Consider the following 25,872-nt stretch of genomic DNA (forward strand, 5'->3'; position numbering starts at 1 on the left):
AGCAACTCCAGGGTCATCCCAGGGTTAGGAGACGTGTCCCTCCCAAGTTATCTGGGGTCAGAGGGTGAAAAACTGAGTCAGTCCCAAAGATTTGGGGATTTATTTTGCTTTCCTTGTGCAAACTCTGAGTTCCCACTGCCAGCTTGGAAATGGGAAAGCTCCAGAGTGACCCTCCCATCTGGACACTAAAATGAAGCATTCCTCCTTCTCTCCTAAGGAAAAACAAAGCACTGGCACTTCCCTCTCCCTGGGAAACCTGGACAAATATCATCCCCCTCCAAGGCTGCCCAGCCTTATTTCCAAATAGCACAATTTAATTTGCAAAAAATGCTTAAAATAGATGGAATAATTTTGCAGAAGGACAACTTGATTTGTTCCCATCCTGCACCAAAGATCCCCCTGGGAGTAAATCCCCCATCTGCCCCACAGGCGTTGCTGTAGCAATAAAGCCCCCAGGGCATTAAAGGCTTTGCTGGATGTGCCTTTTCCAGGGGTCACATCTGGGCCTTCTTTGACTTTTTCATTTTCTTTTGACTGGGCCAACTTCTTCTTTTAAAAGATTTTAAGAGCATGTAAAAACTTTTTTTTGTTTTTGCCAATCATTTTCACTTCATCTATTAAAAAAAAAGCGCCTTTAAATTGACTTTGTTAAGCTATTATACAAAATATAAATAATAATATAAAATACAAATTTTTTGAATCACTGAATGAGTACAAGGAAAGGAAAGCCACACATCAATGAATTTCTTCTCTAACAGAAAATACCCAAAAACCACACAAATGATTCTTATGCTGGCTTGTTTTGTCATGACAAATCTCTGAATGAAATTCTGCCCAAGAAATACTTGAGCAGAAATTTCCAGATTATTTCATTATTCACAGTAAAATAATGATTGGCCTGATTTTACGTTTCATCTCCCAGTAAGAAAATAATCAATAAAACTGTGCTTTGAGGTTGCCTCTCTCGGGTATTTAAGGAAAGAGATGTGACCTGTATTGGTGTTAAACCCTCTGTTAATTAAGCACCGTAAATGAACGTCACAGATCAGCTGGGTGTAATTAGCCGAGCAATATTTATAGCAGGAACCTGATGCACAGCACATCCATGCAAACCCTTCCACCAGAGCATCATGGAAGGGTTGGAAAGGATCTCAGATCCCACCCAGAGCCACCCCTGCCATGGCAGGGACACCTCCCACTGTCCCAGGGTGCCCCAGTGCCCAGCCTGGCCTTGGGCACTGCCAGGGATCCAGGGGCAGCCACAGCTGCTCTGGCAATCCCAGCCCAGCCAGGAATTCCCAGTTCCCAATCTCCCACCCATCCCTGCCCTCTGGCACTGGGAGCCATTCCCTGGCTCCTGTCCCTCCATGCCTTGTCCCCAGTCCCTCTGCAGCTCTCCTGGAGCCCCTTCAGGCCCTGCCAGGGGCTCTGAGGAGTCCCAGGACCTTTCTCTCCTCCAGGTGAACATTCTGAATTCCAGTGGGAACATCCCCAGCCTTGGGAGCACTGTCAGTGCCTCCCAGGAAGGCAAGGATGACTTCAGGGAACGTCACTGAACCTCTCAGACAAGAGCTCAGTGTCAGAGCAGCCTGATCACATCAGATCCCATCAGATCAGGACACTGCTGCCTCTTCCCCTTTTGTGGAACACTTTTGGTGTCCCTGGACTGGCACCAGCTGCTTCAGTGTAAGAAGGAGCCCAGGGAGCTCTGGAGTTAATTTCAAACCCCGGTGTCAGTGCTGACTCCAGCCCTGCCAGTGCTTTATTTCTCCCTGGGAGGCTCCAAAGGGTGAGTGTCACCTTGTGTCACCTCCTGTGCTCTGGGGCACCCTGGGCACACCAGGGACACCCTGGGAGGAAGGTGAGGAACGAGGAAGCTCCACACGTGCACCTCTGCCCGCTGGCACAAATGGAGCAGGCTGGAGGCCAAGCCAGCTGGGGCTCACCCCAGACAAAAGGAGGCTCAGGGGCACCTGCTGATTCTGGAACCATTTCCCTCCTCCTGACATCTCAAGCTGCACCAAGGGAAATACAGGTTGGATATCAGGAAAAGTTTTTCACAGACAGAGTGATGAAGTTCTGGAATGGCTGCGCAGGGAGGTGGTGCAGTCCCCATCCCTGGGTGTGTTTAACAAAGCCTGGATGTGGCACTGGGGGCCAGGGTTCAGTTGAGCTGCTGGGGCTGGGTTGGACTCCATGGTCTTGAAGGTCTCTCCCAACCCAGTGATTATTCTGTGATTCTGGGAGTTTGGGGGAATTCTGGGAATTCCCAGGAACTGGGGAGGTGCTGGAGTCACCATCCCTGGATGTGGCACTGGGTCCCAGGGTTCAGTTGAGCTGCTGGGGCTGGGTTGGATCTTGAAGGTCTCCATGGTCATGAAGGTCTCTCCCAACCTGGGCATTCTGTGAATTCTGTCCCATCCCTGCCCTCTCCCCCTGCAGGGTGTCCTTGGCCCCAGCTGGGGACAGGGACTGTCAGAGTGTGGGAAATGGATTTGTAAAAATTCTCCAAGCCCGACAGAAGGCTCACACAGTGTACATCTGTATATAAACCTTGAAATAAGAAATGCTAGCTTAAAAATACCAGAGAATAAAACAGAAACTGTTGAAAAAAATTAAACTAGAAACAAGTTTCAAAGTATGGCCTTACAAATAAGACTAAATACCTTAGAGAAATAGAACTATGAAAAATGCATTATAGTAAGACCTATAAAGAGTAATTTTAGACAATTAACTTTAAGGCATTTACAATATAGTGTAGCTACAGCTGATAGGCCAAGAAACACTTAGAGTGTATTGTAATTAAGAAATAGTTGACTTATAATTGTGATAGCATGAATTATAACATCTGTATTGTCTCACTCTTCTGATGAGACTGAAAATAAAATAAAAGTTTTTAAAACACCTCAGTTGCCCCATCTCTGGGTCAGAAAAAGGTAAAATCCAACATCAGAGGAGTCAGGAATGTCTCTGGTGGGATGGAGAAGCCTTTCTGAGCTGGCCAGGTCGGATCACAGCCTCCCTCTCACACCCCAGGAGCACAACCACAATGTCTCCATTCTCCTCCTTGATTAGCCCTGGTATTATTCAGCAAACACTGGCAGCTTAGCAACAGCTTCTGATGACCTAAAAAACCTCCACGTGCTGAAAGGCAACATTTGGGGAGCTCAGCTGGAGGGAAACATAAGGAGGTGAACCACTGAAGCCTCCATCCACCTCTGCACCCCCTTCCTTGTGCCTTCCAGAAGGATTTCTGTATCCATCCCTGTCAGAAAACAAAATTCCCGTCTCCCAAACAGTTCCCATCCATGTTTGTTTGGCTTAGCTCCTCTTATCCCTTAATTCTTAGGAACAATTGGCTTTTTAGTTCATAAAAACAAGTTCAAAAAGCCTAAAATAAATCCCCTAAAACAGGCCATGGGCTCCTGCATGACTTTTCTGTCAGCTTTTGATGTACACACAATGCCAAACTCTTCCCAAGTCTGGAATAGCTCTGATATCCCTCGTGGTGGCTTAGCTCCTTGGCATTTGGAGCTCCTGTATTTCATGTCATTCTGTCACAAACTGATACTGGAATCCATTCAGAAAAGACTGATTTAAGGGTGGTTTTTTTATCCTTTTTTTAAACACTTTATGTGGAAAAGATTGGGAATCACAGCACAGCAGTGAGAGACATTTTTAAACAAGATTAAATACACGTAATTAGTTTCACAATTACTGTTTTTTAAAAATTTTCATTATTTTTAAACTATTCTAGCTGTGCATTCAGCCCCTGGGCAGGTTTCTTACCTGCTGGTGCCTCATCAGCTCCATCATCTCCATGGCCCTGATGAAGAGGTGACAACGATCCGAGTGATCCACCAGGGATGTGGGCAGAGGCTGATTCTGCCAAACGCTCCACTCAGACAGGGAGAGCTCCCGAGCTGCCCCCTCCTTCTGCAGGGGAAATCGGGATGGGAAAGGACATTTTCAGCAGGGAATTCTTTGCTAAACCTCGCTGTCAGGGACAATTGTAGCAGACAACTTTTATGAAAGATCCTTTCCTTAAGATTTTTCCTCCTGAGGAGCTGAGAGGCCTCAGGAACAAACTGTAAACAATGGTTATCTGCTGCTGTGGAATGCAACAGGTGCATCTGGGATTGGTCTCATGGGGTTGTTTCTGATTCATGGCCAACCACACTCAGCTGGCTCGGGCTCTCTGTCTGAGCCACAAGCCTTTGTTATCATTCTTTCAGAATCCATGTTTAGCCAGCCTTCTGATGAAACCTTTTCTTCTATTCTTTTAGTATAGTTTTAATGTAATATATATCATAAAACAATAAATCAGCCTTCTGAAACATGGAGTCAGATGCTTGTCTCTTGCCCAAGCAAGAGAAGAACCCCTGTGAACACCCTCACAACAATAAATACAGAAATGCACAGAAGGATTTAAACATCTGGTCTGAAATAAAACCATCAGGAGCAACCTGGGCTAGGGGAAGGTGCCCAGCTGTCCCTGCCCAGGGCAGGGGGTGGAATGAGATGGGTTTAAGATCCCAAAACATCCTGGCACTCTGTGCATACAGCATCCTGCATGGAAATCTTAAAAACAGGAGCAGAACTTAATGGATACCAAGACTAACTAATATATTTTTAATTTATTGACCCAACTCTTAATTTACAGACCTAACTTTTTACTTACAGCCCCAACTTCAAAGACCCATTTCAAACATCCAATTTTTAAATTCTTTACCTCAAAAACCCACATATAAAACTCAAAAAGGCATTTTTATAACAGCCTTCCTTCAAATCCAGAGTTAAGTCTGGTAATTTCAGCATCCTTCAGGCCTCATTGCATGGAACTCACTGGTGTTTCCTCCAGGTTTTCCAAGGTTTCAAACTGAACTCGAGGCAATACTGGTTCCTTGATCCCATCACTTTCCTTAATCCTGTAGAGTCTGTCCCATATTTCAAACTCCTCAGGGGACAAGGACCAGCTCTCATGGGAGTTTGTTTGCTTTTGGCCTGTGGGGGGAAAAACAGCAACAGGAAAATGTTACCTGCTGTAGGAAAAGGGATGCACAGAATGAAAGCACTCGGTGTGGTACCAGACACAAAAAAATATCTTCTCTGAGCCACAACCAAGAGCAGATGCAGAGAATCTGAATCCAGAGACAAGTATCCAAAGAGTGCTAATGTTTTATATGGATAAATATCATTAAACAGCTGGTTTGGGGCAGGGCATCACATAAAAATACAGAGAGATATAAATCACTCTCCCAAATAATGCCAAAGCCCTTCAACAGCCCTGACTGGGAAGCGATTCCAAAGAATCAGAGTTGAGAATGGGATTGTGTTCAGGCCAGATGTGTGAAGCTGGGAGAAAAACAATGAAGGCATTTGCCAGGATCTGGGGTGGATCTGCAGTCCAGGCTCTTTTGGGAATTAATGCCACAGAGGAGGAATCAGGATCTCTCAGTCCTGTCAAGGTCCAGCTGTCAGGGGCTGTGTCTGCACAGAGCAAACCCTGAGTCCTGCCCACATCCTGTTCAGGAGAACCTGGAAAAATGAACCAATTCTGATGTTCCTAAGGCCATCACTAAAACATCCCAGAAGATCAACACTGCTGTGGAGTATTTCTCACTCAAGTGTGGAGCTCACTTTCCTGAAGAGGTAACACCCAGTCCAAGGAGCTGGCAGGGGAGGAAAAAGAGATCTGAAGGAAAAGGAAATAAGAACAATTCTCAGAGCAGGATTTGGAATCAGGGAACGTTGAGTGGGAAGGTGATGCCTCAGGTTCAGCTTTTCTATTTTCACATTCTGTGCTGCTTTAGTGTGAGGGTCTGGGCTCCATATCAGGGGATGGTTCTGATGAGGTGCAGTTCTGAGCTCTGTGCACAGAGCAGGGAGACAAAACAATTCCTGCTCCAGCTGGGCACCAAGGACAAATGACCCAAATCTCAGCCCCAGAGCACAAACCCCGTGGGCTGGAGAGAGAAAAACAAGCAGGGTGGGACTGCAGGGGCTAAAGCTGGAATGGGACAATGAACTGCAAGGTGCAAATGGAGCAGAGCTGATCCCAGGGACAGAGCCCGTGCCCGGCCGTGCATTCTGGGGCCATTTTGGTTGATCTTGGGTGCAGCCCTGGCTGGGCTCTGGTGCTGCCCAAGGTGGATCCATGGAGGAGATGCTTTGAATGAATCCCTGCTTTATTCTGGAGCTCCATCCAGCCTCTGCTCTGGGGCAGCCTCATCAGAGGGACCCACAGGGGTCACAGAATCAGGAATGACCTGAGTGGGAAGGGACCCACAAAGACCACCCAGCCCAAGCCCTGTCCCAGACCCCCAACAATCCCACCCTGGGCATCCCTGGCAGTGCTGGCCACAGGCTCCTGGAGCTCTGGCAGCCTCAGGCTGTGCCCATTCCCTGTTCCTGAGTCCCTGTTCCAGCCAGCCCCACCAGGGCACGTGGGAACAGCAATGACTTCAGTGCTGTTCCAGCTGCCTGGGACAGGGACAAGATGATCCCCTGATACCAGCCCAGGTGAGCCACGCTGCAACCCTGCCAGGCAAGGAGCCTGCAGCAGCTGCCAGGGCCTGGGAACAGAGCATTCCCAGAGCTCTGGGCAGGATTGTGGCTGCCCACAACATTTCCCAAACACAGAGAAAGAACCTGGACAAACATGAGCGCTGCCATCAGAGAATGGAGCACAGGGAGAACATTCCCGTCCTCAGGGAGGCTGATAAGGCTCAGGGATCAGGGCTGGCAATCAGCACGTCCTGCGGTCCCTGGCACAGCCTCTCCCCTCCATGGGAAGCAGCTGCTGCTGTCCCATGGGAGATTATGCTCCAGAACATTCCGAGTTAGGGATGCCAGGCCCTACCAGACACAAACACAGCACTCAAATCATCCACGTTATTTTCCTTGTTCTTCTCCAGAACTAATGCATTTTCACTGTTCTTGAAGTGGGAAGAGAGAAAGAATTAACCACAGGCAACTGGAAAGGCATGAAAACCCCACAGAGCAGGTGTTTAAACCCTAAAGCAGGTGTTGGCAATCTTAAAAAGTGAGTCCAAAACAATTATTATTAGCATAAAACCAGCAATTATAGAAAAAACATGAAATTGTAAAATCAAACAAAATCCACAGTTATTGACGAGTCAAAATTGATCCATCTGAAATGAGGGAGTAGAAGAATTGTGGAGAACCAGCAGAAGAATAAAGAAAATGAGATTTCATCTGGACAAAAGCAAAAAGAAAAAGGAATTACTGGTAGCTTGAAATGAGATTCAGCTCTGAGGAACAACAATATTAAAATGCTCCTCATTTTAGCAAACTCTTAAGAAAAACCCCAAAAAAAACAAAACCCAAAAATCAGAGAGAAAAAAGAATATTAAAATACAAGAAGTTATATAAGAGGCTTATGAAGTAAAGGGATTTTTGGCTGCACTTTTTCAAGGAGAGCTCTGAAAACTGCAGGACACACTTGGTTAATGGTGGGACAGCACAAGATATTGGATCCTTCTGGAGCTGACAGACAAAAGTTATGGAGGAGGTTTTGAAGTGAAAGAGGGGTGTAAAATGAATAGAAATTGGATCAAATTAAGAAGAATAGGAAATGTGTATTTTTTCAGGTAATGAGTACCAGGACAAGAGGAAACAGCCTCAAGCTGTGCCAGGGAAGGTTCAGGCTGGACATGGGGCAGAATTTCCTCATGGAAAGGGTGGTCAGGCCTTGGACCTGCCCAGGGCAGGGCTGGATTGCCCATCCCTGGAGGGATTAAAGCCCTGTGCATGTGGCACTTGGGACATGGGGCACTGGTGGCCTGGGCACTGCTGGGGAATGGTTGCACTCAATGGACTCAGAGTTTTCCAACCTAAATGATTCCATTACTGTATTGATTTTGACAAGAAAATAAGGAGAATGTTTGACATTGCTGTGATAACTCAGCCCATGACAGCTCAGTTTCTGTCATGGAGAAACCTGAGGATGAACTGGACCTCAACAACAAAGTGAGAGCAGAGATAAGAACACACCCAGCTCACCCACTGCTGCCAGCTTCACCCATTTTTATCGTGGAACAGCACTAAAATGAAAAGAAAATGCAAAAGAGTCATCTCCTTTCTCTGTCCTCTTTTGGGTCGCTAAAACCAGGAGCAGCCCCTGGTTCACCCAGTAAGTGGGGGATTCCACACAAGGGTGGTGCTCAGTGACCTGCACAGGGCAGCCCTGGCTGGCAGGAGCGGCACAGAGCCCTGGTCACCTTGGGCACAGAGCCCTGGTCACCTTGGGGACACAGCCCTGGCCACCCTGGGGACTGAGCCCTGGCCACCTTGGGGACTGAGCCCTGGCCACCTTGGGCACTGAGCCCTGGCCACCCTGGGGACTGAGCCCTGGTCACCTTGGGGACAGAGCCCTGGTCACCTTGGGGACACAGCCCTGGCCACTGAGCCCTGGTCACCTTGGGGACAGAGCCCTGGCCACCCTGGGCACTGAGCCCTGGCCACCTTGGGGACTGAGCCCTGGTCACCCTGGGGACACAGCCCTGGCCACCCTGGGGACACAGCCCTGGCCACCCTGGGGACAAAGCCTTGGCCACCTTGGGGACTGAGCCCTGGTCACCTTGGGCACTGAGCCCTGGTCACCCTGGGGACTCAGGCCTGGCCACCCTGGGGACAAAGCCTTGGCCACCTTGGGGACTGAGCCCTGGTCACCTTGGGGACTGAGCCCTGGTCACCTTGGGGACAGAGCTCTGGCCACCCTGGGGACTCAGGCCTGGCCAACTTCAGCAAATCAGCCCTGGTCACTCTGGGGACTCAGCCCTGGTCAATTTGGGGACTCAGCCCTGGTCACCCTCTGGCAACTCAGCCCTGGTCAATTTGGGGACTCCACCTTTGGGGATTCTACCCTGACCCCCTCTGGCTACTGAGCCCTGGTCCCTCTGGGGACCCAGAGCCCCAGCCCTGCCCAGGTAGCTCACACAGAAGGGCAATTCCAGCCCCTGTGCTGCTCCCACAGCAGGAGCATTCCCAGCATTAGCATTTCCTTTATGCCCTCCCTGCTCGTTTCTCTTTTCTAGGACAGACCAATAAATGCTCCAAAATGATTCTTTTCATCCCATGTTGGGCTCTGATTGTTTTCCAGCAGCTGTGTCTGTTTAATCAGAAATAGGAACTTCCCCAAGGCTCCGAGTTTCTTCTTTCAAGAAGCTGCTGTTGGTCCTTACAGAAAGCACTAACAAAGAGACAGAGCAGGAAAATTCCCAAATATTTATAAAATACTTTTTTCCTCTCTTATGATTGTGTTCAGTTTCCTGAGCATTCCCATGCCATTGAACTGCATCAGCTAGAAAGCCTCCAAGAGAATTTTCCTAATTTTCCTCCAAGAGGGTCTGCACAATTCCTAAATATCCTACCCTTGATTTCTCCTTTTCCTCACAGCAAAATCCTTCAGTTTTCAAGCACTTCTGGTTTATTGTCATTTACAAAGTCACAATGCCCAGAGCAGCTGTGGCTGCCCCATCCCTGGGAGCATCCCAGGCCAGGCTGGACAGGGCTGGAGCAGTCTGGGATAGGGAAGGTGTCCCTGCCCTAAATGGGAATTTAAAGTCCCCACAACCCAATCCAGTCTGGGATTCTGGGATTTTGGGATGAACCTTTGCCTCCTGTGTGTGCAGCTGGAGTTTCTGACTTGCAGGGAGTGACTCCATGGAGGAGGAGGATGAAGCAAGGCCTGGCTCAGGATGAGGAGGTGCCCAGGAGCAGCCCTGGCAGTGTCTGAGCTCACAGAGTGACCCCGAGAGCCCCAAGCTCCCGCGAGGGAGGGCTGCAAGTGCTGGAACACCATAATCCTCTTACCAGTGACACAGGCAGAGAGAGCACATTTGTGCTGCAGGGAACTGCATCTCCTCTCTTTGGAAAGCACCCTGGAGGTGCTCTGCTCCTGCTTTTCAGCAGTGATAAACATTTTGTGCACTTTGGGATTGATGCCTTCTGGAACCATCCGTGGGCTGTGCTGGTAGAAACGAAGGGTTTTGTTCCCTGAGATGGCTTTGTGGATGCTCCTTTTGTTACACTGGCTTTGGTTGTAGGTCTGAAAGAGAAGGTAAATAGATAAATCATCTGCTGATTGATTGGCTTTTTCACAGCATTTAATCAAAACTAAAAGAACACCTCAGTGGCTGTGGGGTTTCTCATTTCCTGTTCCCTCAGCAAGGACTTGTTTGGTTTGGGGTTTTCAATGGACCAGAAGCAGGCACAGCACTGGAGAGTGAGAAAGGAGCACAGCCCTTGCCTGGGGGAAGTTACAAGCTGTCACTGATACAGGGATGATGTAAATTAGATTACATCAGAAACAGGGAAAGGAGCTCAAGCAAAAAAAAAAAGCCTAAGATGATTTGTTGATGTCATGAGTGCTCTGAGTCCTTTTAATTACTCCCCATATTATTGTGCAATGGAGAAACCATGGCCAAGCTGGGGAATGTGAGGAGAGAAACTGGGGCCTCCCTCTGGAAGTGCCTCCCCCCAAGGAGTTTTGTGCTCTGCTCCTCCCTGAGCCCCTTGAAACCCTGAGAGTCCCAGGGGGCAGCTGCCACCTGACAGAGAGGATTCCAGGGAGCAAAAATAAAAAAAATAAAATAAATAATAATTTCCCTGAATAAAACTGGAAGAGGCCCACAGCCAGCATTGATGAACCCCTCAGGCATTCCAAAAAATAACTTTTTAATCCTAGAACAGTCAAACCCCAGTGTTCTTATGGCAGAAAAAAGCGGTGTTAACAAAATTAGCAGCATCACAGAGTTGTGACTTCACTGGCTTTTCCTTCCCCTGTGCTGAGCAGCTCCAGGGGACACCCCAGGGTCCATCCCAGCAGCTCCAGGGGACATCCCAAGCCTGGCCCTGGGGCTCACGGCAGCTGCCACGTGGAGAGGCTGCCCTGGGAGCACGTGGGAGCCACGGTATAAACACTGAGCTGACAGAAATTCCTGCAAACGTCACGCTGCCACACCTGCACTGACCCCTTTCTCCCAATAAAACATCTCCAAAAGCTTTGTGATTGATCTGAAGTGGTTTGATTAAAAACGACCTCAAAATTAAAGCAAGCAAAACAAACAACAAAAACCAAAAAAATCCCAAAACTAAAACAAAGGGAAAAAACCACACAAAACCCCTCAAAGAAATTCCCATAAATTAATACATAGACATTAATTATTTAGCTGCAAATTAAGTGATAGGGAAGAACCTCCACATTGAGTCTCTTTCCAGTTCTGCTGAACTTAAAAACCCCAACAACAACCCCAAAAGACACCCTTAAGAAAAACCAAACAAACCCACCAAGACAATACTGGTTTGCAATTAAGCTTATTTCCTGACCTCAAAATAAAAAAAAAAAAATATATACAATGACTGTTCTACCTGAGGGGAGGTTCTGTCTGAGAAAATCTGGACAGCACAGTAATCCAAGTACTTAAGTGAAGCCCCAAGGAATTTAAGGGACTGTTTTATATCCCATTACAGAGCAGAGCTTTCAATAGTAACCAGCCTCCGTAAGCAGCACCAGAAAATATCTATTTACAAGCTCCACTCAGGTTTATCATTTTTAACTCTCATCCCTTCAAAGAGGAAACTTATTTCCCCCCAGGGAGGATTCTCTGCAGTCTCATTCAGAATTAAATCCCTGCCATCCACAAATCCCAGCCAGAGCTACAGCACTGACTGGAATAAATGAAATAATACCAAAATGTGAAACTCTGGGTTTACAATTGATTCACACAGATCTGGAATGTGTTGGTTTGCATCCCCTCTCACTGGTGATGGCAGCAGGGAGCGCCCAGCCTGTCCTGCCCCAATCCTGCCCTGTCCCATCCAAGGTGAGCCTGGCCCTGCTGTGCTGGGATCGCCCAGCTCCCAGCACATCTCCAGGGAACATGGATGTCCCAAGGGACAGTCTGTACCCACAGACTGCCTGAGTGCTGGGCTGCAGGAGCCCAGCCAAAGTGGATTTGCACCTAAGCCGATCTCCTCATCCTCACACGCAAGAGCACGGCCACTAAAGCCAGCTCTGGGCGCCAGTGGCGTCACCAGCCCGGTAAGCACCAGCCTGCACAGCCACTGCCACCAGCAGCACCCCCAGGGTCCCCCCCAGCTCCAGCCCCCACCCCACACCTTCCCCTGCATCCTTGGAAAGCCCTGGAATCTCTGAGCTGCAGTTTAATACTTGGTGACATGGCAGGCTGGGAGGGCTGGGGGTGCTCCCCTGGAGAGGAGAAGGCTCCAGGCAGAGCTCAGAGCCCCTGGCAGGGCCTGAAGGGGCTCCAGGAGAGCTGCAGAGGGACTGGGGACAAGGCATGGAGGGACAGGAGCCAGGGAATGGCTCCCAGTGCCAGAGGGCAGGGATGGGTGGGAGATTGGGAATTGGGAATTCCTGGCTGGGCTGGGATTGCCAGAGCAGCTGTGGCTGCCCCTGGATCCCTGGCAGTGCCCAAGGCCAGGCTGGGCACTGGGGCACCCTGGGACAGTGGGAGGTGTCCCTGCCATGGCAGGAGGCAGAACTGGAGGATCTTTCAGGTCCCATCCAACCCAAACCACTCTGGGGTTCTGTGCTGGAGTTTCCTGTGACAGTGAATGAGGACACTGAACAGAAACTCCCTGGGGGCTGCAGCTTTGTCCCAAGGGACAGCTCTGAACTCTGCTCCCTGGAAGGGACAGGATCCAGGAAGGGGCTGGAGCTGTGTCAGGGCAGGCTCAGGTTGGATATCAGGAAAGGTTCTTCCCCAGAGGGTGCTGGCACTGCCCAGGCTGCCCAGGGAATGGGCACAGCCCGAGGCTGCCAGAGCTCCAGGGGATTTGGGCAGCACTGCCAGGGATGCCCAGGCTGGGGTTGTTGGGGTATTTGTGCTGGGATGCTCCCTGAGTGTGGAATCCTCTGAATCTTCTCCCTCAGGCAAATCCCCAGGGCATTGCCCTGGACAGACCTACCAGAGAGCTTTCCCCATCTGGGCAGACAGAAAGAACTTCCCCATGGAGTCATGCACAACACCATGATCCATCCCAGTTCCTTTCCCCTTATATCCCAAATTCTCATGATTTCTCCTTTCCCTGTTCCCTCATGGGTTGTGGAATCCCTGGTGGCCGGCCCCATCTTCCCCATAGGGCAGTGCCCTTTGCTTGCCCCTTGTGCCATCCTGTCACAGACATCTTTTATGAAAAATCCTTTCCTTAGGATTTTTCCTCTTGAGAAGCTGAGAAGCCTCAGGAACAAAATGTAAACAATGGTTATCTGCTGCTGTGGAATGCAACAGGTGCATCTGTGGTTGGTCTCATGTGGCTGTTTCGAATTAACGGCCAATCACAGTCAGCTGGCTTGGACTCTGTCTAAGCCACAAGCCTTTGTTATCATTCTTTCTTTTGCTATTCTTAGCCAGCCTTCTGATGAAATCCTTTCTTCTATTCTTTTAGTATAGTTTTAATGTAATATATATCATAAAATAATAAATCAGCCTTCTGAAACATGGAGTCAGATCTTCATCTCTTCCCTCATGCCCCCCTGTGAACACGGTCACACCACGCCATGCCCTCCCACCCCTAACCCCGCACACAGCCCGTGGCCAGCCGGGTGTTCTGCCCCTGCCTTCCCCGCTCACCCTCTCCTCACGGCCCTGGGCCAGGATGACGACGATGCGGCCGTGGCGGCGGCGGCCGGTGCGGCCCATGCGCTGCACCAGGCGCACGGGGCTGCGCTGCGCGTCGAAGCACACGATCAGATCCACCTCGCCGATGTCCAGCCCCTCCTCGCCCACGCACGTGGACACCAGCGTGTTGTAGCCGCCCTCCCGGAATCGCCTCACCACCTGCAGGGACAGCGGGAACGGGATTGAGCAGCTCAGCCAGGAAAACTGAGCTGTATCCTTGTCCTGGGCTGCAAGATCTGTGAGAGCCGGTGCAGTTATCTTCTGTTCGTGGGGCAGTTTTATCTCTGTCACAGCCAACCCTCCCTCCAGATCTCTGCTGTCCATGGGCCATTAATTATTAATTATCTTCTGTCCATGGCCACTGAGTGTCCCTGCAGGGCTGATCCAATGCCAGCATCCCATGGGGAGATGCTCCGCCCAGGGGAGGAGCCAAGCATTCCTACCTGGGCACAATCTGAGCCTGGCACAGCACGGCAGCCTTTGCCCCCTGCACTGCCAGAGGAGCAGCTTTCTGCTGCCCTGCATGGCCAGAGGGAGCCCAGGCCCATCTGCAGCAGCCCTGGAGCTGCAGAGGAAAACTCCCCCCTTGTGCAGGATCCCTGCTGCAGCAGAGCCACAGCTGGCACTGCAGGAGGGCTGAGCCCCCATGGCATGGGGCTGGGACACCCCCTGACACACAGGGGACAGGGACTGCTCTCACTCTGGCAGGGGGTTTTTTGTATTATGCTATTTTTTTTTACTCTTTTTTTTCCCTAATAAAGAACTGTTATTCCTACTCCCATATCTTTGCCTGAGAACCCTTTCATTTCAAAATTATAACAATTCAGAGGGAGGGGGTTTGCATTTTCCATTTCAGGGGAGGCTCCTGCCTTCCTTAGCAGACACCTGGCTTTTCAAACCAAGACAATCCTAAAACAACAAATTTTGGCTTTTTAAATTTCCCAGCTGCTGCCTTGCGATCAAACACCACCCCAGTGTGACCAGCATCAGCATTTCAGCTCTTTAACTCTAAAATAAAGGGAAAAAAGCACATCTTATTCTGTCTCCAACCATGTAAAACTGATCCTCCCAATTTAATAATTAAATATTTTAGGGGTTGTCTTTTTTTAGCTTTGCTAGATCAGAATTTAATGCTAGATCTTATCTGTCCTACCTGGAAGAAAAATAAAATTTCCACAGCACGTATTTGCATATTTCCCCAGATTTTTGGCATTTTAATTTAGCAGTCGTTAATATAATGAATATAAATTATAATAATTCTATTTATATATAATATAAATATATAAATTATTGGTCTATTTTGTTCAGTGAGCATAATTTTGGATCCTCTGGAAACCACTGGACTCTATAGGGATTTACCAACGGCACTCACAGCTCAGCCACTGCCACACAGTCCATACTCCTGGGGTTATTCACACAATTAATGTGTATCACTAATTATCACCAATTCCTCATCCCAGCCTCCCCTCTCCTCACCTCCAGCTGCTCCTTCTGGGTGAAGCCCTTGGTGCTCTTGCCCGAGGAGTGTCCCACGAAGGTCATGGCGCGCACGGCCGGGCTGAGCCGCGCCAGCATCTCGGCGATCTCCTGCACGCTGTCCCGGAACGAGGAGAAGATCATCACCCTCGTGTCCCCGGGGGAGCCCTCGCTCCTGTCCTCATCTGCTGCATTAGAAAATGGCAGGTTTTAATAGAATCATCAGTAAAAACAGACAGGGCACCCCCTGCAAGTTACACATTCACAGCTCTCACAGTCCCACTCAATGGGAAGAACAAATAGGCAGAAAATGCTCCATGATCCACCCCCTTAAAATTCCTCTTTGGATCAATGCAGGCTCTAATGCTCATGGAGAATGAGAATGTCTTTATCTGAGGCATCCTCACTAAAGTCACTTTGAAAAGCTGGGGTTGGATGGGACGTGTTTTGGAGTGAAGTTCACGATGCTGGTGTCTCCATTTCGGCGCTCTCAGGACAGCAGAGCCATAACCCCAGAATCCCAGACTGGTTTGGGCTGGAAGGGACCTTAAATCCCATCCCATCCCATCCCACCCCTGCCATGGCAGGGACACCTCCCACTGTCCCAGGCTGCTCCAGCCCCAGTGTCCAACCTGGCCTTGGGCACTGCCAGGGATCCTGGGGAATGGATGGAACAGAAGGGGCCGGTGCTGTTCCAGGTATGGCTGATGACTTTGGGCATGAATTCCCTCCCTTTCCATCTCAAAAGGAGAAGCAAAAGGAGGGAGGCAGGATGACAGAAAGAGCTCTGAATGGGAAGGGGAAAAAAGGAGTGAACTGTATTAAATGCATTGGGGTGTACCCTAAAGTTACAAACACAGAACTGGGAAACAAAGTTCCTAGTAGAAAACATCAGTAATTTCAAAGGTTTGCTGAGAACACTGCATCCAAGAGAGAAAAAAAAACACACAAAAAAAAGAGGGAAGGGCAGGTCAGAAATTATCAGAACTTCACAGAGCACAAAGACCCAAACAGGCAAGATAAACAGTTAACAAGATGCAAAACAAATGTTATTATTACTCATGTAATATTCCAAAGGCTGGAATCAAGAAGCTGAAACATCTCAAAACCAAAGAGATCTGGGTGATGTCTTCATCAGGATGAAAAAGAAGAGAGAGAGAGAGACAGGTGAATGTAACTGAAGGGTTTGAACTTCAAACTGATACCTCAGATTGCTTATCCTCAGGCTGGATACCAGAATTTTCACACTTGAGGCCCTTAAATGAGTTCATGGAACTCTGCAGCAGGAACTGAGGGGGGCTGCCAGGACAAACTGGGACAGGACCAGCAGGAAAGGTGGTAGCCCCAGGAATGAGTTCCCTATCCCTGTTTTATTCAGATGTTAGAGCAGTTTATATCAAATCAATAATGAGAATTTATAGGAAATTTTATCTTATAGAAATCTTGTGGTAAAGTTTTCTAGAGGGGAAGATGCACAAACAACCAAAGCCATAAGGCAGCACAAAGGAGGAAATCAATCAGGAGGATATTCCTTGTTTCCATTCCCAGACTTTCCTGAGCTGTTGGTACTCACCAGAACCTCCCTGTTTCCAGGATCTGAAGTGTTCTATTACAATCTCCTCCAATTTCTTCAATTTTGGATGGCTGTAGACAAATTCCTTTTTCTTTTCCAATGCTGGAAAGGAAATAAAGTAATGAAAGATGTAAATAAACCTGCAACAAGCAGGAAGGTTCAGTGAACTTCATTGCCTCCCACTGTAATTATCTGAGTCAGACCCAAATCCTGATATTGATATTTAGATATCGGTACTAAACAAAACAATAAACTGCTGACAGAAGAACATTTGTTAAACCAAATTTTTGAGAAAGTGCTGTTACTTTTGTTAGAGTCACACTGGGAAAGACGTACAGTGAAACAGTTGTACTTTAACCTTCATTTTAGAGCAAATTAAAAACTTCAAACACAGAAAACTTTCTTCAAAGAAGGTAAAACCACCGAGGGAGGAGTGAGAGGGAGGGAGAGACAGAACATTGGGAATTCAATCTGGAATAAAGAGCAGCAGCCAGGGCAGCACAACTTTTAAACAGGAATATTCTGTCCCTGAGAGGGGAATCCTGACCTGTTGAGCTGTTGCCAGCACTTCCCCTCTCAGGAGTCACAGCAGTGTCTGAGAACATGTCCTGAAGCTGCTGGTAGAGCTCCATGAAGTCCTGGTTGCGCCCCAGCTCGCTCTTGGTGCGGGAAAATCCTTTGGAGAGAGTTGAAACATCTCAGGATTCCATTTCCTTTCCCAAACTCTGCCTTTAGCAAACCTCACTGTGCCCAGCTCTGGCCCCTCAGCTTGGGAAGGACTGAGCACATCCAGAGGGGACAACGGGGCTGGAGAGGGAACACAAACCCTGTGAGGAAGCCCTGAGGGAGCTGGGGGTGCTCAGCCTGCAGAAAAGGAGGCTCGGGGCTGCCCCCATCACTCTGCACAGCTCCTGAAAGGTGCCTGTGCCCAGCTGGGGCTGGGCTCTTTCTCCAGGCACTGACACACCCAGAGCACACAGCCTGAGCTGTGCCAAGGGAAATACAGGTTGGGTATCAGGAAAAGTTTTTACAGAAAGGGTGACAAAGTTCTGGAATGTTCTGCGCAGGGAGGTGGTGCAGTCCCCATCCCTGGGTGTGTTTAACAAAGCCTGGATGTGGCACTGGGGGCCAGGGGTGAGCTAAGCTGTTGGGGCTGGGTTGGACTCCATGATCTTGAAGGTCTCTTCCAACCTGGTCATTCTGTGATTCTGTGAATAAGGGGAACAAAACACCAAATCCATCTGCAGCCCCTCATTGCTCAAGGTGTTTGGTGCCACACCAGCCATACAGCAAGGTAAATGGAAGGAGAAGGGTGGAGCTGACAGGAAGGATGCTCTGAGGAGATTTCACCTTTGGATCCATCCATGATTCCCCACAGGTAGATGAACAAGGAGCGGATTCCCATCTGCAGCAGCAGCTCGTAGCCGTGGTACAGACTGATACAAAGGGCAAAATCTCCTTCAATGATGCCTTGATGGATTCCCTGGGGAAGAAAAGCAGATTTTCACCGAGTTAGGAAGTGGCTGAGGAGCAGGAATCCAACTGCAATTCCTACCCAAAACCAGAGTGACACCTGAGGAGCAGAGCAAACCCCAAAGGGTTGTCCAGGAGCAGTTTGTCCACCAGAGCCCTCAGGGGACAGACTGCACAATGCTCAGTGAAGGCAATCCTCTTCCACCTCCAAAATACCTCCATTATCTCCCAAAATTAGCTCAATAACCCTCAGACTCTGACAGCTGAGCCATCAGCATTTGGGAAAATCTGGCATTTCTGGCACATCCACCCAGGCCATGGAATCAAGTCAGGAAAATTGCCTGCTTACACTGAAGGAGATTTCCCATTGCTCTTTTTGAGGCACACAGTCTTTTTTTAGGCTTTTTTTTTAAAGTTTACAAAATTTGACCATTCCATAAGGATTTACCAAAAACCAGGAATATACATACCTTTGAGGGGAAAATGAAAACTTGGCTGTCAGTGATTACAATGTAAACTCTCAAAGCAATTTCACTTAAATAGAGTGCCTGATCTTTTCCTTAACCCTTCTATACTGGCATCCAGAAATGTGGGACAATTAGGAATATTTTTCATAAATGATTTTAAAATAGATAAATAGATTCCATAAATGAGCTTAAAGATCCCTTCCATCCCAAACCATGCTGTGATTCTATTTTATTCCATGGCTAAAAACAGAAATCTACTTAAAATGTCTCCGGAAATATTGTAATGATGGATTATTCCTATTTATTTACCACTTTAATAGCATGAAATAAATAAAGAACTTACTGCATGTTGTGCAGAGGGGTTCTTCCTGTACTGATCCCTTGCCAGGATGATCTGGTACTTGGTCAGGTTGGGAATATCCCTCCTGGATAAAACTCCCACCTTAATCAGGCGCCCAGCAAATGCTTCCAGCACCTGCAAGCAAAACCCAGCACAGGTGAAGGGGGGTGAGCCCTTTGACCTGATTTTATTTTTGTAGATCCTACACAATGGAACATGAGGAGCTCATTGGTTTTATTTGAGACACAGGGTTTTTCAGAGTGAGCTGTGCTGAAGTCTGAGTGCTGTGTAACTGTACCAGGTGTTCTGCCTCCATAATCAGGGTGTTTTTAGGTTAATTCCCCAAATTCCTGCCAGAGCACTTGGACAAGGCTCTCAGGCACAGGGTGGGATGTTGGGGTGTCCTGTGCGGGGTCAGGATGACTCCATCATCCTTGGGGGTCCCTTCCCACACCCTCCTGCCCCAGGGTAACCCTGATCCACCCAGGAACTGAGGAGGGGAAAATCCCCCTGGGATCTGCGATGGAACAAGGGCTGAGCCAGCAGAGGGGGACAGGAATGGGAGGGACCCCCAGGTGTGGAACAGGGGCTGCAGTCCCTCTCCCTGCTCACACTCCAATGGCACCTTGATCCCAGGAACACCTGGATTCACCTCTGAGAGACCAAACTGGGTGAAGGACTGGGCAGGATCTGTGTGGAAGGGATGGGAGCTGGGAGACAGGAGCAGAGAGGAACGGGCACAGGCACAGCAGCGTGTCCCATTTCCTGCAGAACCCACCCCAAAACACAGCTTGTTTTCCAACATCACATGTACCTGCTTTCCACCTCGCTGCAGCAAGGACAATAACCTGCACTAATGCATCTTAATCCTGTTTTTCCTCTTTGCTTCCCAGCCTTAGGTGGTCAGGATTTTTCCACAGACTTAGTTTGGCCTGAGCACTAACTCTGCCATAATTGCAGTAATCAGATTTGTCCCACAAACCCTGTTTACAACCTGTTGGCCCCCTTGGCCAAGGGCCCCAAAAGTGCACAAGAACAGGCTTCTCCAAAGCTCACAGTTTCCCAGCGCCACTTCATGTGTTTCCCAAGTGTTCAGGCACCCCAGCAGCAGCACAGCTGCCCTGCCCTAAGAGGGCTATGGTGTAACAAGTGCTTAATCCCTTTAGTGTCCCTTCAGCCCACTGAAAAGCATCCAACTAAACCAATAAAGCCAGGCCTAAGTCAGGCTTCCAGCACTGATCCCAGCAGTGGAGTTGGTGGGGAGGAAATGCCCTGACAGCTACAGAGAGCCACGTGTAGAACCCAGTCCGTGTTCATCCATGAGTAACAGCACTCATTTGTTACTCAGGACACTCCTCCATCTGGGTTCCCAGATGCTGTTCTGATGCACATGCTAAATATCCTTAACATGCACATGCTGCTGATGCTCTGGCAGCGTAGAGGCAGCTCTGCTCAACTTCTGTCTGCTTGCTTTGATTATTCTTATGGTTTAGTCTAAAAATTAGTTTATGATATTGTTTATTTACAGGTCTTTTTTATCTTCTTACTCTGTGTGCAGAACCTGTGTGGCATTAAAATGAAAACAGAATCACAGAATGGTTTGGGCTGGAAGGGACCTTAAACCCCACCCAGTGCCACCCCTGCCATGGCAGGGACACCTCCCACTGTCCCAGGGTGCCCCAGTGTCCAGCCTGGCCTTGGGCACTGCCAGGGATCCAGGGGCAGCCACAGCTGCTCTGGCAATCCCAGCCCAGCCCCTCCCAGCCAGGAATTCCTTCCCAATATCTAATTTAAATTAAATCAAATCTAAAATCCTAAGGAGTGGAGTGGGAGTAACTGCCATCACCAATGACAGCAGCATGAATCCCCCAAAGAACCAAAACTGCAAGGGGAGATTTGGAAAGGCCCAGGGAAAGTTGGGCAGCCCCAGCTGAGCCATCTCCACCCTGCCCAGCCAGGGCCCAGGTCCCTCACACTGCAGCAGCAGCAGGGAAAGCAGCTCGTAGCAGATAAGGGAATTCACAGCCATGGAGCCAGGATCCTCAGTGCTTTGGGGCATCTTGGGCTGCTCCTCTTCCCTGCGAGGGTGACAGGGGCTGGGCTGGGATTGCCAGAGCAGCTGTGGCTGCCCCTGGATCCCTGGCAGTGCCCAAGGCCAGGCTGGGCACTGGAGCACCCTGGGACAGTGGGAGGTGTCCCTGCCATGGCAGGGGTGGGATTGAATTCCCTTCCAACCAAACCATTCCCTGACTCTACCCTGGGCCATGGGATGGGAGCCAGGCCTGAGGCAGCCCTCCCTGCTCACTCTGTGTCCCCTGGGACACCTGAGACACCCAAAGGTGTCACCTGGGACGCTCCAAGGCCTTCCCAGCCCTTCCAGGTCTCCTTTGTCCCCAGGGGAGCTGGGTCACAGCCTCACAGCTCCCAGGGAAAGCAAGGCAGGACACTCCATCCCAGGCATTCCTTCTAATTAAGGCTCATGGATTAATTCAGCCAAATAAACCACTAACGCTCTAACACCACCAACAAGCAAACACCAACTGGAGGCTGCAGAAGTGCCAGGAATTTCTGGAGGAAAGGGAGGAAATAAATGAAGAAATCAAATGTTGTTTTCTTAAAATACAGCCAAAACCATTCACCAAGCCACTGAGAAGGCTGAACACACAAGGAGTTCATTTATCATATTAGTGAGAACAAAATTAAAAATGCAATTTAGTTTTAAGGGTTTAAAATTCAGAACTTGGTATTTTATCACAGAGTTTTCTACTGTTCTGTTGTTTTTCAATCCAGGCTGTACCTGATGAGTCCCTTTAAAAGGACAGAGACAGAGATGTCTGTGCCAGCTTATAGGAAAAGGCATTGTCCAAATAAACCAAAATGCTGACCATGAAGGAAGAACCCAGTGCTTTTTATTTGAATGGATACCACTGGAATATCTCATTACCCTCCCCTCAAACCCCAAACAGTTGGACATGGGCACACTTGAAATGCTGAAGATGAAGCTTAAACTATATCCCAAGTAGCAGAAACTGATTCAGGCTTTTCACAAATGTTCCTCTTGAAAAGAAATTAATATTTTCATTAAAAAGTAATGGCCATTAAATCTGATATTTCAGCACTGGTTTATGATTTCCTATAGCTGCTGCAGAGTGTTTTTTTCTAAAAAGCAATTTCCATTACCTGTACTTTTCTGTTTCATCCCTTGACCTAGTTACTAACATATAAGAAAATGATATTGTCCCTGTTTGCTCAATGTACACCCCTGTCTGATTTAATCACCTTCTGCAAAACAAGCTGGTGCTGTTATGAAAGGCAGCAGGATGCAGTCACCTGGAGCTTCAGACTCCCAGGGAACAGTAAACACAACCTACTTAGGAGAGCCTCAGCAGCAGGCACTGCTCCCTGCTTCCATTTATCTTGCCTCCATACCTTCATTTTTAATTAAAAAGATAATACTTGGGGAAAAGTCCCCTCAGCCTTTCCAAAACGCTCCAGTGTCGTGTTACCCAAACACAGCCAGAGAATTAATTCCAATTAATTGCTCAGGAGCACTCGTGGCTTTCTGCAGCTCAGTGATGGAGCTCAGAGCTGACAGATTTACAGCCAGCAGATAAAAGACAATTGGCAGAGTTATCCCACCCTGCCCTGGACCTGCCAAGAGCACAAAGACTTGCTCTGTTCCGAGGTATCTCCCACAGCAAACCACAATGAGTTCTTGGAGCCCATGATGAGCTTAGAACCTGGTTTGCAGCTCTGACAGGAGCTGAGCACTTGTGTGCAGGGCAAAGGCCTTGTGTTCCTGTGCCAGCTACACCTCACTAAAAACTGCTCCTAATCTGTTTTCTGTTGGCACAATAAGAAACAAAGGCTCTAAACTAATGCCCTGACCTAATTATTTTAGTGCAGATTTGCAGGGGTTCTTTACCAAAGAAAAACACCCACAAATAACTGTTAGAGTGCCTTTTCTTTCCCAGGGGAGAAGGAGGGGGGGCAGAAACCTGCTGCCAAGCAGGCAGGACCTCCACAAACAGGGACTCCACAGGTGCATCCCCTCCTCAGGAGCTCCCCAGGGGCTGCCAGCCTCCCCTGGGTTTTACAGAGCCACACTGGGCTGAAGGAGAGCTGCACCTTCCTCCAGACCCCCTGGCTCCAGCACTAACAGAGTCCCAGACTAGTTTGGGTTGGAAAGGACCTAAAATCCCATCCAGTGCCACCCCTGCCACGGCAGGGACACCTTCCCTGTCCCAGGCTGCTCCAAGCCCCAGTGTCCAGCCTGGCTTTGGCTATCCAGGGATCCCTTCCCAACATTCTGGGGCTGAGCTGGTGAAGGAAACGAGCCCAGGTAGTGCCAGGGAGGCAGCAGCACAGCCCAACCTCTGCCCTAAGGGGATCCCCCAAACCAGCAGCAGGGAACAACCAAGAGCTCCAGGAGAAACCCAGATCCGTGCTGGCCCTGAGCTGCTCCAGATCCTCACATCCCCAAAGAACTGAGCCAAGGAAGGCAGGGCAAGGCAAGAGGGGGCTGTGCCCACCAGGCCCTGCTGCTCAGGGGGCACTGGGACCCACGGCAGGGCTGTGCCAGGGCAGAGATCCTTCCCACTGCTCCAGGGAAGGGCAGAGGAGGACCCAGAGCACTCCCTGCTCTGGCCCAGCACTGAAATCAGGAAGGCTGGGGTTCCCCAAGTGTGATAGCCACGGAGCAGCCAATATTCCCCAAATAACTTGCAGGAGCAAACCACATTTAGTGTCTGCCTGCTGGGGAGGCTCTGGAGCTCTGACTGGCACTGAGCTTTAGTTATTATCTTGTAAAACTTCAGAGTTGAGACAAACAAACTCTGAACCAAACAAACTCTGAACCAGGCAGAAAAGTGCATTTTGTGCAATTCCTTCCTGACATTTTCTCACCTGGCCAATAAAGGAAGGAGAACAGCAGGGCACCGCAGGGCAGGGTGGATTTTAGCTGATCCTGTCGCTCTCCAAACCCAATACTGCTCAGCCCAGTAATGATCTTGGCACCAAAGTTCTGTTTAAGTTTATATTAACTCATTCACACCCTTCCCAATCTTCCAGGGACATGAGACACGCTGAAAATCCACTGTTTTCCCTGGAAGCAAAAAAATCCAATACTTTGCCCTTTTCTAACACTCAGTTTTCTCCTGTTACAGCATTTTTCCTTTCATAAAGGTTATAAAACAAGACTTCCAGCTTTTACTTTGTAATTTGACCAAGAACAATTTTACTTTTTATTGAGAGATGTTAAAAAATAAGTGGCTTTTCTACATCAACTCACCACTCAGTAAGTGACTGTCAGACAGAAAGGAGCATCCACTGAGGATGGTTTGGATCTGAAATTTTTAAGGCTGAATATCAGCTTTTCTGTTCTATTCAGAGATAGAACCTGCCAGGAATGCACAGAGAACACAGCACCACCAAAACTGTGTTTTCTCAAAGAGTGGCTCTTTATTAGCCAGCAGTCATACACAAAATGAGCAAGTTTGGGGAAAAAACCACAACAAATACAACAAAAATCAGCTTTTTTTCATCTGCAGTAATAATGAGTTCCTCTGTTATTTATCCAGACACAGCCCATCACATCTTCAGTACTCCATCAAATGCACTAATTACTAAGCTCATCAGGAATCAGAGACAAATTAAATACACACAGAGTAATTTGTACAGATGGATTTTTAAACAGGATTTTAAACTCCTCCCAGCCTCTTTCTCCCAGTCAATATTCTGTGGTATTTGGCTTATATAGAGAAATTTAGCTGTGATTTTAAACTCTCTTTCTGCTGCTTGGTTTTCCTTTGTCTTTTCTCTCATCTCCAGCAAAGACGCTTCATACTTAGAAATCATTTCATTTAAGCAACTATTAATTCTCATAATTAATGTGTAGGCAAAAGAGTTGGGATTGTTTTCCATGAATTATTTTCTGCAGGATGGGCAGAAAAGGACCATCCACATGCTGCCTCAAACAGGAATGCCAGTTCCTGGGAGAAATCTCCAAGGACGCCCCCCCTTGGTACTGACAGCCCAAGAGCCAAAGTTCAGTGGAAAATTCCTCAGCCCAGCCCTGGAGTGTGTGCTGTGGGATGTACCTGGGGCAGGGTGGGCTCCCACTGTGCCTCCCCGTGGGGCTGAGGGTGCAGCCAGGTCTCTGGTTGCTGCCAGAGGATTCCCTGCAGCGAGGGAGCCCGTGGTGCTGCTCTGGGGCAGCTGCCCGTGAAATCAGATCAGCACCCACCCAGACACTAAACAAGCACCAGCTCCAGCCTTGCTCCAGGATTTGCCTTCCCAGTGAATTCCAGAGCCTGTGGGGCTGATGCAGTGCCTGCAGGCAGAGCCCAAAGCCCTTGTGAGCTGTGCTTCACTCCCTGCAGCCCCGGCACCCCAAAATCCCTCTCAGGACATTCCCAGCTGCGCCTCTGGTTATGAATTCCCCAGGAGCACTTCCAAGGCACAGCAGGAATTGGGTCTGCCCTGCCAGAGCACATCAGGACTGGCACATCTCAGCTTCTGGGGCAATTCAGGGTTCATTTTCACAGCCAGCTCAGCCCCTGGGGCTGGGGAGCCCAAGCTGAGCCTGGAGAAAGGGACTGCGCAGAAAAAGGGAAAAAAGAGGGGGCAGATTTAGCATCACAACAGTCACATCCCCAGCCTCCAGCTTTCCCTGGAAGCATCAACAGTGCACAGGAAAGGACTATTTTCCTGTTATTCTAAACCCCTAAATGCTCCAGGATTCTCTTTCCTGCCACAACAGCCATTCTATGTTAAATTTGGAATACAAGACAACAGAGCCCACACAGACTCCTGATTCAAACCCAGATCCTGCTTTAATTGCCATCTCCACCCCATAACGGGCTGCCCATCTCC

General features: G+C 48.9%; 1 protein-coding gene across 1 annotated transcript in view; it reads right to left on the reverse strand.

Annotated features, from left to right (window-relative positions):
* Positions 1 to 25,872, reverse strand: part of FANCM (FA complementation group M) — a 58,115-nt gene that overhangs the window by 15,346 nt on the left and 16,897 nt on the right. The window contains exons 5-13 of the mRNA XM_058807061.1: positions 19,003 to 19,134; positions 18,070 to 18,202; positions 17,267 to 17,395; positions 16,720 to 16,821; positions 15,147 to 15,334; positions 13,623 to 13,829; positions 9,838 to 10,072; positions 4,847 to 5,004; positions 3,790 to 3,936 (exon numbers count right to left, since the gene is read on the reverse strand). Coding sequence (XP_058663044.1) covers positions 3,790 to 3,936; positions 4,847 to 5,004; positions 9,838 to 10,072; positions 13,623 to 13,829; positions 15,147 to 15,334; positions 16,720 to 16,821; positions 17,267 to 17,395; positions 18,070 to 18,202; positions 19,003 to 19,134 — 1,431 coding nt within the window. The remainder of the gene's footprint in view (positions 1 to 3,789; positions 3,937 to 4,846; positions 5,005 to 9,837; positions 10,073 to 13,622; positions 13,830 to 15,146; positions 15,335 to 16,719; positions 16,822 to 17,266; positions 17,396 to 18,069; positions 18,203 to 19,002; positions 19,135 to 25,872) is intronic.

Source organism: Ammospiza caudacuta, chromosome 6, assembly GCF_027887145.1.
Source record: "Ammospiza caudacuta isolate bAmmCau1 chromosome 6, bAmmCau1.pri, whole genome shotgun sequence".
Classification (NCBI taxonomy): Eukaryota; Metazoa; Chordata; class Aves; order Passeriformes; family Passerellidae; genus Ammospiza; species Ammospiza caudacuta.